General features: G+C 35.5%; 2 protein-coding genes across 3 annotated transcripts; one reads left to right on the top strand and one right to left on the bottom strand.

The window, feature by feature from the left end:
* The first annotated feature begins 205 nt into the window (after positions 1-205).
* On the top strand, positions 206-4,840 carry LOC104120747 (uncharacterized). Of its 2 annotated transcripts, XM_009632573.4 has the most exons (8): positions 206-479; positions 1,527-2,024; positions 2,607-2,781; positions 3,304-3,589; positions 3,743-3,815; positions 3,887-3,977; positions 4,086-4,165; positions 4,305-4,840. In XM_009632573.4, exons 1-8 carry the CDS (start codon positions 381-383, stop codon positions 4,542-4,544), a joined length of 1,542 nt encoding a protein of 513 aa, XP_009630868.1. In that variant the 5' UTR covers positions 206-380; the 3' UTR covers positions 4,545-4,840. The 2 variants fall into 2 exon arrangements, with proteins under 2 accessions (XP_009630868.1, XP_009630869.1); XM_009632574.4 differs by lacking the exon at positions 4,086-4,165 and having other exon boundaries at positions 215-479.
* A 1,368-nt stretch (positions 4,841-6,208) lies between these two features.
* On the bottom strand, positions 6,209-15,525 carry LOC104120746 (uncharacterized). Its single transcript, XM_009632572.4, has 11 exons — positions 14,913-15,525; positions 13,578-13,889; positions 13,389-13,497; positions 13,202-13,295; positions 11,588-11,675; positions 11,412-11,495; positions 8,687-8,780; positions 8,514-8,601; positions 8,233-8,338; positions 8,055-8,147; positions 6,209-7,095 (listed from the first exon to the last, which is right to left on the bottom strand). Exons 1-11 carry the CDS (start codon positions 15,111-15,113, stop codon positions 6,703-6,705), a joined length of 1,662 nt encoding a protein of 553 aa, XP_009630867.1. The 5' UTR covers positions 15,114-15,525; the 3' UTR covers positions 6,209-6,702.
* Positions 15,526-15,920: the final 395 nt, after the last annotated feature.

The following is a 15,920-nucleotide window of genomic DNA, read 5'->3' as shown; positions in this document are numbered from 1 at the left end:
GTTTGGTACGAGAGATAAGAAATAATTAATTTTAAAATTATATTTGAGATGAGTTTATTCTATATTTAATTGGGATAAAATTATAGTATAACTAATATGATATTATTTATTCTGAAATTATGGTATTATTTTTATTCCTACAAAAAAAATAATAATTTAGGGATAACTAATCCCGTATAATTAATCAAACCCAACTGCCCCTTATGGTATAGTCAAGAAGAGTGCTCCCCATTACTTTCTTGAATCTCTTTTTCTCTCTCAAAGCTTGTAACTTTGTTCATTAGCCACTCTTCTTTACTTTCAGTGATTCAGTTCCCAATATTTTCTTTAGGGTTTTACTTCCTTTTTTTTGTTTGTTTCCTTGAGAATTGTTACATTTAATGGAAACTAGTAACAAGAGATCATTAGCTGAAGAGGATGATAATAATTGTACTAACAACATGAACAGCAGACTTGATCCTCCTCTTCCTCTTGTAAAGGTAACTTTTATCTTTCTCTTTTCTTGTTATATTTTGCTGTAAAACACTTACAAGGGATACTGGATATGGGTTTTGTTTGTCTGTTTCATATTTCTGCTTTTACCCATTTATTTCTTTGAGCTATGGCTTTTTTTTTTCTGAGAAATTCTTTTGTTGGGTTTCTATATCTTAATTCATATCCTTTTTCTTGTTTGTATAACATTTTTGTGTTGGAATTTTGAATTCCCTTCTAAAAGAGATTTTTTTTCGCTTGGATATCACTCAATTTCCTCTTTTTCCAGGCTGAATTATGATTTTCTTGGATTGTTTTTCTTTTGCAAAATTTTGTTTGTATTCTTAAAAATATCTCCAAGGGCAAAATGATTTAAGTTATGTGCATTGATAATGTTATGCGCGATGCTTCATGCACTGGGCTGCCCTGTTTATTTTGCAATGACGGGGTAAACAACTTTGTACACTATCGGTGTATTTTGACCTTTTATAGAAGATTGATTCCCTTTTTCAAGATATCAATTAATGTTTGTATAGAGAATTACTTGTCTTCCTCTCGAGCCGAGGGTCATTCGGACTTCTCTACCTCCCCAGAGTAGGGGCAAGGTCCGTGTACACACTGCCCTCCCCAGACCCCACTTGTAGTATTTCACTTGGTTTATTATTGTTGTTGTTGTTGTATGGAGAATTGCTTGCAGTTGACTTTAAAGTTACATGATGTTGTAAATATTGTTTACACCGTATGTTCATAGAACTTATACTCCAAAAGATTTTGGATGTTTAGGATTGTACAAGGAATTTCTGAGCTGGTTTTATTTGGTTCTTGATCACCTACTACTTTGTATATTATTTTTGGCATGAATTGTTTATCTTTGCTTCAACATCATTCTTGGAGCTAATTCTTGTTACCAGTGCCGCGTGCTGAATCTTTGTATCAGAGAAGTGTTTCAAGATTATATCTTTTGTTTTATTGCATTTTGGTACAGTTAATGTTTGTATGATGAGAGGCAAGAAATTGAGTAGTAACTCTTGTATTGTGGTTCTCATATCTTTTAGGTTGGTGAATCAAGTGAAATAGTACAGGAACTACAACTCTGCGAATGGCAAAGACAGCAAAATCTACTTCTGGAAGTACCAGAAAGAACCGTTGATGGACCAATAGAGGATTTCGTGAGAATAAATATGTTGTCCCCGTCGCCAACTCAAACTCCGAAAAGAGTGAATTTTTCCCCATTACCAAGCCCGAGCCATGTTAAAGTAAACGGATCTCCAGGTCCCTCGTTATCGAGGGCTAAATCGTCAATCAAATCTCTCCTCCCTAAATTAAGTTTCAAATTTCGGAATAGAACGACTGATATTGAAAAGGCTGCAATGTTAGCTCTTGGAGCCTCTTCGCAAACTCAGGATAGGACTTCGATTTTCAGGACTCTATCTGTTAAAAGGATTTTCACTCCAAAGATGAAAAGAACTTCATCGTTGCCTATAACTCCAATTGAACACTCTAATCCTGAATCAACACATGGTGGCTACGGAAATGCAGCACTCGATTCAGTTGTAAGTTCTTATCTTTGTTGCCCGTCTTCTTATATGTAAAATTCTCAGTGAGAGTATGTTACATTGGGTAATGAAAGATGAGTGTGCACCCAAGAGTGTGGCCTAGTGGTCAATGAAGTGGGTCTGAACCATGAGGTCTCAGGTTCAAATCCCAGCGGAGACAAAAACCACTAGGTGATTTTTTCCCATCTATCCAAACCATGATAGATAGAGTTACCTAGTACCTGTTGCTGGTGGGAGGTGGCAGGTATCCCGTGGAATTAGTCGAGGTGCGCATAAGCTGGCCCGGACACCACAATTATTAAAAAGAAAAAGAAAAAAGAAAGATGAGTGTAGTCAAAAGACAAGCATAATTATTGTTCTCCAATGACAGTACTCCAAAGTCTTAATTCATTTACCTAGAGTCCTAGATGTATATACTGATCATGGATCTTCTTACTGGTTTGTTGGCATAAATATAAAGGTTTTGTTAAATTAAGGTCTTTGTAATTTCACGTAACCCTTCAAGATTTCTTTTGCTCTCTATTCACTCTGGACAATTCATTTTCTCTACTAAAATCTTATGAATTCACCATCTTCTAGAAAGCAGGAGCTAGACATCCCATACCCCGCTCACATTCAGTGCCAACACTAATCAAAGATGGGAGCATAAAACAGATGGATTACATAGGGAGCATCTATCGTGTAGTCCCCTCTACTCCTCACGTGCCAAGACATGATGCTTCATCATTAAATGCGACTTCAACTCTTAGCGCAGGTAATTTATGTCTATAATCATGTTTGATGCATTGTCGTATAATAAGGGCTTGGTTCTGCAAACCTGTGATTCTCTGTTAGTTACATCATTCGTGCTTTATTTTTTTGTCTGAAGCTATAATTCTAATAAGGAGCAGCTGCATACGAATATAATGGAGTGCTGTCTCAACTTATATTAGGAGGCCATACTAACTAGGATTTCATACTACAGATTGCGATTTATAAAATTTTGGCCGCTCGGTGATCATCTGCGTATAGGAATATGTACTCGCCAATTTCTGATAGACAGCAATTTTTGTGGATAAGAGTTGTTGGAAGTTGAGTTATAGCGTTTATAATCCATATAATCATTGTTTAAAATCTGGTAGCTGTAAGAAGCTGTACTTAACCTATATTTGGAGAAAGAATATTCTTTAAATCTAGATGACAGTATTCTTATGCAGCATTGCATTTACAGCTTGAACCTTCTATTCGACTCACCTAGGATAACTAACCTACACCTTTCTTAGTGTTATGGTTTCAGATGGAAATGCTAATATTGGTGAAGACATCACTCAAGAAGATGCTGTCTGCAGAATCTGCTTCATTGAACTTGGGGAGGGTTCGGAAACTCTGAAGATGGAATGTAGCTGTAAAGGTGAACTAGCCTTAGCTCATCAAGAATGTGCTATAAAATGGTTTAGCATAAAAGGCAACAAGATCTGTGATGTCTGCAATGAAGAGGTTCGGAACTTACCTGTCACTCTTTTGCGGATTCAAAGTACTAATCGTGGAGGAAATGGAGCTCAAGCTGAAGCTGGACGATACAGGTATACACATGAACTTGCCTTTCCCTTTCTTTTGTTGCTCTGTATCATTTCTTATGATGAAATTGTTTAAGTTGAATTACATCGTACCTGTAAAAAAAAGTTTTTAAGTTGAATTACATGGTATTTTACTTGAGCTGTGCAAACTGCTTACAGGGTTTGGCAAGATGTTCCTGTTCTTGTCATCGTCAGCATGCTCGCCTACTTTTGTTTTCTGGAGCAGCTTTTGGTAAGTAAAGATTATACAGTAATATATTATCCTACTCCAGAAAAGGGTCCTAAATAGTTTCTTGTTTACAGGTTACCAGAATGGGATCGGGCGCCATTGCTATATCTCTGCCCTTTTCATGCATATTGGGTCTCCTTGCTTCCATGACATCGACAACTATGGGTACATGAACTAAACTCCCTATGTTCACTAGCTTCTTTCAAATTTGACAGTGTTGGATTACAATAATATGGTAATATAACATACAAACTACATGCTTTACGTGTTCAGTAATAAGACGATATGCTTGGATTTATGCTGTCATTCAGTTTGGCTTGGTGGTTCTGTTTGCTCATGTTTTCTACTCAGTGGTGAGTAGTGCTTCAGCTCAAATAAACAAAAAACCTAACACATGGCCAACTGGAAAGAAAAAAGATTATGTAATTCTCTTGAATTGCCTTGGGCTCCACCTAATACTAAAAGCTTTTTATCTTTTGCTCGGAATTGTAGCTTCGAGTGCAAGCAGTTTTATCGATTCTTCTTGCCACCTTTGCGGGTTTTGGGGGTACAATGTGTGGGACTTCTGTCCTTCTTGAGCTTTTGAAATTGAAGAGGAGATGGAATTCGCATCGTGAATCTCAGGAAGGGGCGCGTCCAAATCAATCATCTGAAGTTAGTCCGACGCCCCACGTGGAAAGCCAAATGCATGGAGCTGAAGCTGGTACTTCTGGAGCTGCGCATGGAAGCTGAACGCGAGGAACACATAGTCTACTTATATTCAAGATTAAAACATTTTCCGTCTCGTGTAAGAAAATCATTGGAGTGTATAGCTAGCCGTTGCAAGTCACAACTGTAAAGTTTTGAGTTACACGGCTGGTTCATTGTTCCAGCAGATAGGAAGTGCTTCAAAGGGAAACTGAAATAATGTAAATATCAGAATGTAACCAAGATTGATTTTCTCCTTTCCTTTTTCTGTTAAAAAAATGTAATCTTGTATCTTTCCTGTTACTTTTTCTATTCAATTGCTTGGCACATCTTTGTTCACATGTTACAGTTTACTGGTATTTGTGGGAATCTCCCACACAATATAGGTGACTTGGATCCTAACTAGCCCTCTTCTCCTCCCCATGTAATAGAGTATTTAAAATATAATCTTTATTTTGATCATCAAGAAATCTCCGAAGGTCAGTAGTGCACGATTTGAAGCTCTCAAATACGACCTCAGGAACCATAGTCACCACCCCGCCATGACCGTTCCTTGTTGTTTTGCATTTTACGGCTAAAAAACTAGAATTTCGCCCGATTCCTATTTTTCGTGTGGCCCCACGCCTTCCAAATTGGTCAGGGTCCCTCCCAATCGCCTAAAATTTAAAGATCGGGGCTTCATACATTCCTAAGACGGCATTCAGGGTCCGTTATGGGCATTATGAGTTCTTGGTGATGTCTTTTGGGCTGACCAATGCCCCATCAGCTGACTTTGGGAGTATGTCCTTTTACCTTTCTCCACTTAAATACTAGGCTTTTATCTGCGACAGCCGACAAGGTTTGGACCTGTAACTTTGTCCTAACCCACAGATCGCAACCTGACATTTAAATGTCTTAGTTTGTTTTTCTATCAAGTCACAGTACGCCGTTGCCTGTTAACGCAAAGGTGTTATTCCTTTAAAAATCAAAATATAGTGAAAAGAAAAGGGCTCAATGACTATAATGAGAGCTTTCAGTTTTCACCATGTAGATTTATGGGCAAAGATCACTTTTAGTCCGCTGCGGAAACTATTTATATTCGATAGCCGCAAAAAAATATAAAATTTGTATATTTTTTACATATAACATACAGAAATGCAAATATATACAGAAAAAAATACATTTTTTCGGAAATTATTTTGAAAGATACAGTGTCATTTTCCCCTAGAATATTTATCATATGTCAATTGGTTGGTTCTGCTGTATCATTATTAGTTTAAGACTGAAGAACCTGCAACCAAGTAGATTTGTTATATGTCAATTGGTTAGTACGGCCAACTGGCCAAGGTTTGAAATGCCACAACTTTGTAACTCAGAGTCAGAACTATAAATCACAAGTAATTCATAACAAAAAGCACAAATCTGCAACATTGCCTACTTTTACATCAAGTAAATATTATATGCATGTTTGATGCTCCTTCCATTTGCACAAACTCAGACTTTCAAAAGTATAATTGAACTTCAGCAAAGTCACTTTTAGATCCAAGTTTCAAAAGTCTTTACAATGAATGATGAAAGAAACGATAAATCACTTTTGAAAGTTTAAACTTCTCTAAAAACAAAGATTTCTCACCAAAATCCAGTTCAACTTTTAGAAGATCAGGCTACATTAACCTCAGACTGTTACCATTTGTAGTTTCGCCCGACTAACTTACCTTGCACAAGAAAAATTCCATGTAAAAGTGCATTAATAAGCTTGTCAACCCCATAAAACCACAGCCAAAATGTTGGACAGGGCAAAACATGAGGTATTCCAATACAAATCAAATGTCAACCAGTAGTTTCTATGCAAAATTGGCTAAAAAAGAAAAGAGAAAAAAATGAAAAGAACAAAAGGGAAAAAAAGGAGGGGTTAGGGAGTTCTGGGAGGGTGCACATCTCAAAAGATGTCAGATAATTATTTCAGCCTATCAGTTTAAATATTCTCTTAACATTTCATACTTACACGCGAGGTGTGCACCCTTCTTCCAACCTCATCTTGCTCCCTGCAGCAAATTCATTGTTCCCTATACAATTGGTCAGTTAATCTCACCGCACAACCTCATATCATACGCTTATCAGCATCGAGCAAACGTAACTGAAGAGCAGTGAATGTCAGTATGTAAAAGACCTCCATTTACTGCGTTCTCCATTTTTGCACTCCAACATAATAATATTTATGTCATTACTTGTAATTTGAAGTAACAACCTTCCCCAATATCGATTGCTTCTCCTTCAGACTAGTACTCAATAAAGAATCCGAGTTGCTTGATGGGCTTTCACCAAAGCCTGGTCTCATCCAAATCTTAATGTGCCCCTCCCGACAGACAGTAAGGACTGATTCATGAGTAAATATTAAACTAGAGAGTGGTTCAGTATGAACGCGATGAGTAACCAGGGGTGATATTTTTGGAATATCTCGCATGCTTGGAGCAGGTTGCAAAGTACCAACGGGGCAAGCATTATCCCAATGTGACGATTGACTCCCGGTGCTGAAAGTTGGAGATCCACCAGGAGGACGGCGCATTGGTACTACAATTTCATCCATTTCAAGATCCCATAGAAGTAATTGTGTGTCCTGCAAAAATATATCAAGGTTGTAGACAGTCAAACTAGGAGATATCAAGTAGGTAAAACCTGCAAGAGATCGTAGAGCAATTAATAATAATATCTTTCATGATATTGGAAGTTTGACTTTTTGCAAATTGCTATGCACATGAAAGTAGGACTCAAACTCCAACATTGCTCTGACTGGTTTTCACCTACAGTAAAAAATAATTTGGAACCAGATTTTCATTCTGCTTCATCTTAACTGCTGAGTAATTCAAACCAAGTAGAACGTTGGCTATTTGCCAACTGATCTGGAAAACTTTTATCCATAACAGAAGTATGTTCAATTCATACTAGGCTCAACTATCGGATAAGCATGTTAAAGAAGAGAAAATCCTCCGCTTAGGAGGTTCCTTGTGGAGATTAGCTCCAACCCGCTACCAGCAAGGAAATACAAATTTCACGATACAAGTCAAAACATATTCTAAAAATATATAATTTTTACAAATATCCTCGAAATAACAAATTACGATTACAAGAAAATTATTTACAAATTTTTTGACGATACATATAAAGATTAAAAAGATAGATAAACATGTTAGTACCAATGTAAGTAATACGATTAAAGATGGAGAGATTTGAGGAAGTAAGTAGTACAAAAACTACATATCACAAATGAAATGCACCGGTAAAGATGCTGGATATTTGGATTTCACCCCAAAACTACAAAGTTATGTTTGGTTAAGAAGGAAAAAAAGAAGATAAGTTTTGATTTCATTTCCTTTGTTGAGCAAGAGAAGAATATAAGCTTCAACTCGGATAAAGTGTTCATCTTGAATAGGCACATAAGATCCTAGTTTTAATAGTGATTCAAACAGTTATATTGCTTCATGAGACGTGGGTTCGACTCCCGGTGGGACCTCATCTTAAATTTATTTTTCCTATCCCAAAAAAAAAAATAGCTTTAGTGCTTCATTTGAACAATACCTGACCAACAGAACCAAATCGGTAGACAACATTTTCATCCGTGCCATCTGAATTTGGTGCTGTCCAATATGAATCAAAAGCCACTCCGCTTACCTATGGACACGAATCAAGACAATAAGGAAGACTTGAATATCACAGAGAAGAAAAGGTAAATCATACTAATCTGCTACAAACTCACCCAAGAGTTGTGTCCCTCACCCCATGCAACTACTTTACGTTCCTCCACGCTCCAAACCTGAACTAGGTCATCTTCTCCACCAGTTAAAATGTATTTCCCGTCCATACTGTCAGTACATGCACTCTCAGTAAAATGTTTCTCTACTCAAAACATTGATAACAACATATTTGGAGGGAAAAAAGAAAATGTATACTAAGGGGAAGGATCCTAAGTTTAAATGAGAAGGCAAAAGCAACTTCAAGACAGATATATCTTGTATCTAAAACACCACACGCACTCACCTCCAAGCACAACATAATAGAGCACCATAGTAGCTTTTCCCACCACATATAAGCTGTTCGTTTTTGTAGTCAAATACTCGCAGATAACCTGTATTTAATTAGCCATTATCAGCCGAGTTAACAATGAAAAGGACAAAAATAAAGATCCAGAAGTCATTAGATGAAGAAAATACCATCCCTCCCAACAGTTGCAATATATGCCCCATCATTTGAGATAGCAACGCTATTGATTGAACCTTGACATATATGCCATCTAGCTATAGGATTCTGCACAAGGAAATTAAAGAAAGAACTATAAAGTCAAATGATAAAAGGTGAAAGGAATAACTTAAATTGCTACTCACAGACTGCAGATCGGAATAGCCAAATATTCTACTGCAGCAGAGGTCAATGTAGCCAAAAGTTGTTATCTATCGTCTCATAATGTAGTGTGTCGTTTTGTGAATACAACGCTTGGATAGATTGTGTCGTTTGATATGGTTGAATAACATCTTTATTGTTTGGTTTAGGTATATTATATTGTAAAATAACTGAAAGTTTACCAAAATGATCTTAATTGCTGTAAATATTAGATTTATCAACAATTACTCATAAAATATTTTATGTAACAACCGATTTGATGTGTTTCCATCGTTACCTTATTTTATTTTACCATTCTATCCTTAATTATTATTCAATAATTATATTTTACCTTTTACACTTTTTTATTAACTCTATCATATAATCTATTTTTCTTCGTGGTTTTGCAGCTGTCTTTTCCTACGTCAGTAGCATTGTCCAATTTGAGACCATAGGTTACTGTGAAATCATTGTGTACTTGTGTCATGATTTATTTTCTTTTTACTTCGTGTGATGATACTTATCAATGTTTATTAGTTTTGTCTTTTTATGAATCCATGTGGTAACTTTTATCTGCTAAAAGAAAGCAAATATGAAGGTCTTACTCTATATGATAGTATGAACTGATTTTATATATATATATACGGGTAGACTTATGGAACTAGAAAATTGAGGAAACAAGCTCAAATTTACTATTGGCTGCTGAGCAACTCGCTCAAATGAAGATTTTATGGAAAATGTTTCCAGAAAATGTTACATTATGCATTTTATGTTATGAATTATATGAATGAATGCTGTTATTAAACATTATTTATGTTCCAAATAAAAGTTGTGTATTTATTATTGTTGTTTATATTATTATCTTGTCTTTGTTTAATTTCATTAGGAGTTGGATGAATTTAATAACGTAATATGTCTACAAAGCATAATTGGTGATAAATTAGGGAAAGAAGCTGTCTTAAATTAATTTATGAGTAATTCTTCGTAAATCTAATATTTATAGCAGTTAAAGGCATTTTCGTAAACCCATCAGTAGTTGTACAATATGTTACAATCAAACCAAACAACAAAGATCTTACTAAACCACATCCAAACGATAGAATCCATCCAAATGTTGTACTCATAGAACAATACAGTAAAATACAATACAATATGATACACTATAAAATGATGGATAACAACCATCCAAAGAAGTTGTAAACCTCATCAATGAAAGATTGTATTTGCTTAGAATAGGCTCAAAAGAAGTAATGAAGCTACTAGTAAGGAGTCAATGTGCCTATGCCTTGAGAAAGAGGTAATTGGCTCATGATTAAATATCACAGGACCAACATCATCTAATTTGCCATATTTGCTGGCTCTATAAACTGCTTTGCAACATCATCTAATTTGACATGATCGATGACAACAAAGGGGATTCTCGCGTTACGTCCCTCTTTACCTAATCAAAGATGTAAATTCTAAGAATCGAGGATACGACTCCTAGTACGGATTCAAAAAAATAAAAAAATAAAAAAATCTCTAAATTATCAGAAATTTTGTGGAATATTTATGTATAGCTTGTAAGGTGCAGATTTCTTTTTTATTCTCAAGTTGTAGAAAAGTAAAGGATTAATTTTCTAGATAAAGTATGCTATTTTCTTCAAATTTACCCTAGTTGCAGTTCTGATTTTGGGAATCAAATTATATCCAAAATTGTCAAAGTACCTAAAATTGTTTGACCAAATCCGATACGGTTCCCTTACCCACACCCATACTAGTATCGTGTCGACACGGGTGCAGCACCTAAACTACCGTGTCGGAGCAACTTAATATGCATGTGCTTTTTGATAATTATTCTAATTAAAAGGATTTGAAAGGAACCTTTAAAAAAAGGCAATAAAATATTACTAGTAAAGTGTGACAACCATTAGATATATGAGCTAAATGTAGGTATTATCAGATTGCACAAGATTCTTTTACAAGATTAGAAATGATCATACTAGACTGAGAGAGTGCAAGGAACACACAATAAAGGGTAAAATGAGAGATAACCTGAGATGGTTTAGTCATATCCTAAATAGACCACTATTCGTTTATTTTTTGATAAAAGATGAATAAAGTGATGTAAAATACATGAATGGAAGTTATCTTGGTATACCTACAACCTTACCAAAGCAATTCTTATTTATCCAAAAACATGACGAAATGGAAAAAAGTGATCCATATAGGCTATAGCAACTAGCTGAGATTTAAGGCTTCATTATTGTGTTATACTTGCATCAAGTATACTGTAGTGTCTTTTTATTCTTATTCTGCTAAAGACTTGTACATCCGCATAGGGTTAAGTGTGAGATTTAGAGAACCTCTAATATGCTTTACAAGTCAAATTATTTAGTATAAAAATTAAACGAACCAAAATACCACGGTATGGAACACAAATCCATACAGATTACCCCAAATAATTCGAGATTGAGAGGTGAGGTTGATCTCTCGATGTAAAAAGATAAACAACGAAATTGACAATTGTTGGAGACAACAAATTACTGCAGAAAAATACTATGTCCATAAGCACAATACCTTACTATAGCGTGCATGGGAAACAGACAATTGAGTTTGATCCTTGATGACTGGAAATGAAGGATCAGCAGAACCATCTTTGCTCTGCGAAACAAAAACAAATTGCACATTGGTCTAACAGAAGTTGGAAATATGAGAATCATTAACATCGGAAATTAGTAAGACACCATATTTACCTTATCGTAGACATAAAAGTTTCCATCCGCATGAGAAACAACAAAAGTGCCATCACTGTTAGGCACCCATGCGACACTAGTACAACGACTGGTGTTGGAGGCAAAGGAAATTGTTAAATTGGCAAATAAATCATTCTCTTCTTGGTATAAACCTTTTTGTTTTATATGTAACTATCACACTTACAGAGTTACAGTACTAGCATGGCCAGACATTGCAGGAAACTAATTGTAAAATATTCAACAAGTAATGAACACAACAAACACTAAATGAAGTATGGATCTTTTGTGAAAAGGGAGGGGTAGCCTAGTGGTAATTGGTAAAAAGCCTCGAATTCTAATAATAAGGTTGGGGGTTTAAGCCACCAAAGGGGCAAAGTGAGAAAGGCCCATTGTATGCCTCCTGGGTAGGGGTTTTGAGTGGTGGAGTCTACAATGTCAAAAAGTATTAAATATCTTCTTAAAGAATCCTTGATGAAGGATGCATTGAAAAAGGCATGCGTGGAACATAAATGTTTGTATGCTATAACAGTATTTCCCATGTCACCAAATTATCACTACAAGTTGTCCTCAATTAACCAGCATGAAATAATATTTTGAACTACTAGTGCAGCTACTGTAACAATTATTATCTTCATTTAATTTTCTCTTTTGACCAAGGAAGAGTTGATGGAAGGAGCTGAAGATTTTTTGTTGTTCCTAGATTTCCTTTGTCTAAATGATGGTGCCTTCAAGATCTTACCTCTCTTCTTTTTCTTTGTTCCTTATATCTTATTTAGTTGTTTCTATCTTCTCCTTTTTTTGGGTATCTTCAATCTCCTTAATGCTCTTTCTTATATATATAGTGCCTCTTATTTATTCAAAAAGAAAAGCTTACTTGTCAACTTCAATAACTTCTTGATTACGTGACGGTTGTGAAAAACTGAAAAATAAATCTAATCATATTTTTGTTGTCATCCTTACACTTCATAGACTAATCTACTTATCTTCCATCAACCCAGGGGAGGGGCGAGTTTGTACATAGGAGGTGTCAAAGTATCTCTAATGGTCCATAAAAGACGACCTATAATTAATGATAGAAGTACATTTATAAGCTAATGGAATATTCTTTTAAGGTTACTGACTGTTTTTTTACAATGTTACTTTGAAATATGAGATGGAGTGCCTTAAAGAATATTCAGTAATCATAAACGCCATTTAATAAATGTATTGCAAAAGCAGCATATTTTCTGGATGTCTCAACTATGATTACCAATTTAAATCTAACTTATGACCCCCATAAATGGGAAATAACCAGCTCAATGGCACTTAATTCAAATGATGCTATTATGCCAATCAGCAAATGCGGCTTCCATTTATAGAGAGTCAGCAAGATTAGTTAAAGAGAACACAAGATTCCACCTTTATCAAAAGAGAAAGCTATCTACTATAAAGAAAATTTTAGGGAACACACAAGTTGTATTAGCCATCAAAAAACATATATGACGCTTGTCTGACTAAATATTCATCTATTTCAAACTCAATAAAAAAGATGTCAAGGAAGCCTAGGTGTATAAACATTATTCCCCAAAGACAAGATAAAGACAAGAATTGAAGGGTTTGATTTGAGAGCCTTGCCTGTTGTTAACAGCACCGTCCTTGTTGTAATGTTGTACCCCAATAAGCTTCTTCCCAACATCTTGTAGTTGTTGCCGTAAGGATACTGAATAAACTGCAAGTGTGACAACAGACATTGTGGTTCAAAAGAGAATCCTACTAGAAGCTGTAAACTATATGTCACATAGACTGATACATGGAAATTTACCATCTCCAGAATTTAAACCAATGAGCAGGTCATGTCCTTCCTTTGCATCCGGATCAAATGCATGGCAAACGGGGTTTGAATTGCTGAAATGTATAGACTTTACAGGATCCTGTACTGGACAGTAATACTCTCATAATCTGTATCACGAAATCTATCATCTCAGAAAGCAAAATATGTTGACGAGCATACCTTATCTCGAGAATTCAAGTCACTGATAAAAATTGCATCACCAACATTGAACACTAAATAGGTTCCTTTGCCATCAAAATTCGAATTGCCAACAGAATTACTTGAACTTGACACCCCAAATGATCCAACCCTACCACTCATGCCACTAATAGACTTACTTCCACCATTTCCTCCAACAAAACTAAGTGTTTTACTACCATTTCCACCTAAGAACCTTGCTGCAGCTGACCTAACACCACTGCTCACTCCAAAACTTGATGATGATTGGGGCTGCGCCTGCATCGGCTTATCCTTGAGATGAGCAAGGGTTACCTGAAAATAAAAGTTATTTTACATTTTATCTCATTAGTGGATCCTTGATTTCGTGTAAACAGACAGAAAATGGATTTTCGACCCGGAGTTAAAAGGTAGATGAGACCAAAACAAATTTACTGTAAAACTCAATTATTCAAACCCCCGGGAACGTATCTTGAACTTGAAATTAACATTCTTTTTTTTTTGGAAAAGGACTATGTCGGCATATCAGCCTTGACTAATCCACAGTGTAACCTGCTACACGCACAAATACAGGTGCCAAGTAAACCTAAAGTAACCTTTTTTTTCCCCTTTTTTGGAAAAGGATGGTGTAGAGGTGTAGAACCTCAATATTTGATATTTACCATATTAGCTAAACCCCTTCTATACTCAGCTTCAAACATGGATATTACCAAGTGAGTCAACCCTAAAATCCAATCTTTACCATCACACCAAAAAAAGGCAGTATGGTGCACAAAGCATCCCGCGTTCATGCAGGCAGGGTCCAAGAAAGGGCCGCACCACAAGGGGGTGCGATGTAGGCAGCTTATCCAGATGTAAGTATATAGGTTACGGCTCGAACTCGTAACATATAGTTCACACGGAGACAACTTTACCGTTGCTCCAAGGCTCCCCTTCAATATTCAGCTCAAAACATGGATATTATCAAGTGGGTCATGCCAAAATCCAATCTTGACCATCTTACAAACCACTAAAGTTGAAATTAACCATATTAGCCAAACCCCTTCTATACTCAGCTCAAAACATGGATATTACCAAGTGGGTCATGCCCAAAATCCAATCTTGACCATCATGACCAAAATCCAATCTTGACCATCTTACAAACCACTAAAGTTGAAACTAACCATATTAGCCAAACCCCTTCCATTCTAAGCTCAAAACATGGATATTACCAAGTGGGTCATGCTCAAAATCCAGTCTTTAGCATCTTACAAAACATAACATTGAAATTAACATCAATAGCCACAATCAAGAATTTAAAAAAAAAAAACACAAAAGCATAAGAGCTAATAGTTATACCTGAGTAACAGTCTTGCCATGAGCATAATGAAGAAGGCCAGCAGGGTGTGTCTTTTCATACTGAAGCTTGTACCTTCCTTCTGGGGTCTTAAAATAAGTCTTCAAACCAGGTGATTGTCCTGCGTTGTTATTGTTCCCCGATGCAGACGACATCGTATTATTATTATTATTATTACTACTACTAACCCCAGAATTCATCATTCTTGCAAATTCTTAACCAATCCAAAAAAATAAACTTTTGCTCTTTCTTATCTACAATTCAACATATGTGGTTTGTACAAGTAATAATGAGATCATTTAAGCAATTGGTTTTTGTTTTGTTATAACAGTATTGTTGGGTGTGAATTGCTTCTCTAGATCAAAGTGTGTAGAGTGATGAAGTTTTGGGAAAGGTGAGATTGACTTTTTTGGGGATGGATGGATATATAAGGTTGAGACAGAGTTTTGTGTTGCAGCTAATTCTTCTTCTTCTTCTTTGCCCCGTTCTTCTGCTGCGGCTACTACTTTTTTCTTTTAATATTTCTGTCTGTTTGAGAGTTTTGAGGGTGTTGAGATTCACTAGGAATGTGTTAGTGTCTAATTTGGGCTCTTGGCCTTAAGAAGGTAAAGACTTATCATATTACAACTTGTTTGGATCATTTTATAATATATCCTTTTGTTTTAACGTGTACAGTATTTAAACAGATTATGTTACCTGATATTATTTTATGATGTCATCTATCAAAAATATAAATAAAAAATAAACTTACAATATTACAATAACAAAAAGTAAGGTACGCAATATAATTATTTTTTAAAAATAAGGATAAGATAAAAGGAAAAAATAAAATAACAACGTAACTACACTCGATCGTTAGATAAAGTGGCTTTTTTCATTGTTACGCACCAACAAATTTAACGATGCGATATAATAAAATTCAAGTAACAATCAAAATAAATTTGTATTTAAAGTAACAATATTATACAATACAATGTATAAGAACTATTCAAATAAGTTGTAAGTCTATA

Source organism: Nicotiana tomentosiformis, chromosome 7, assembly GCF_000390325.3.
Source record: "Nicotiana tomentosiformis chromosome 7, ASM39032v3, whole genome shotgun sequence".
NCBI classification, from domain to species: Eukaryota; Viridiplantae; Streptophyta; class Magnoliopsida; order Solanales; family Solanaceae; genus Nicotiana; species Nicotiana tomentosiformis.
This window is presented reverse-complemented; position numbering and strand designations above follow the sequence as displayed.

Excerpts from the sequence above, each read along its gene's own strand:
- LOC104120747 (XM_009632573.4), top strand. The coding sequence starts at position 381 with ATGGAAACTAGTAACAAGAGATCATTAGCTGAAGAGGATGATAATAAT. Across the intron at positions 2,782-3,303 it reads GACTTCAACTCTTAGCGCAG|ATGGAAATGCTAATATTGGT; the intron begins GTAATTTATGTC and ends TTATGGTTTCAG. Across the intron at positions 3,978-4,085 it reads CATGACATCGACAACTATGG|TAATAAGACGATATGCTTGG; the intron begins GTACATGAACTA and ends TTACGTGTTCAG.
- LOC104120746 (XM_009632572.4), bottom strand. The coding sequence starts at position 15,113 with ATGATGAATTCTGGGGTTAGTAGTAGTAATAATAATAATAATAATACG. Across the intron at positions 13,890-14,912 it reads ATGGCAAGACTGTTACTCAG|GTAACCCTTGCTCATCTCAA; the intron begins GTATAACTATTA and ends TTTTATTTTCAG. Across the intron at positions 8,339-8,513 it reads CTATTATGTTGTGCTTGGAG|TATGGACGGGAAATACATTT; the intron begins GTGAGTGCGTGT and ends ATGTACTGACAG.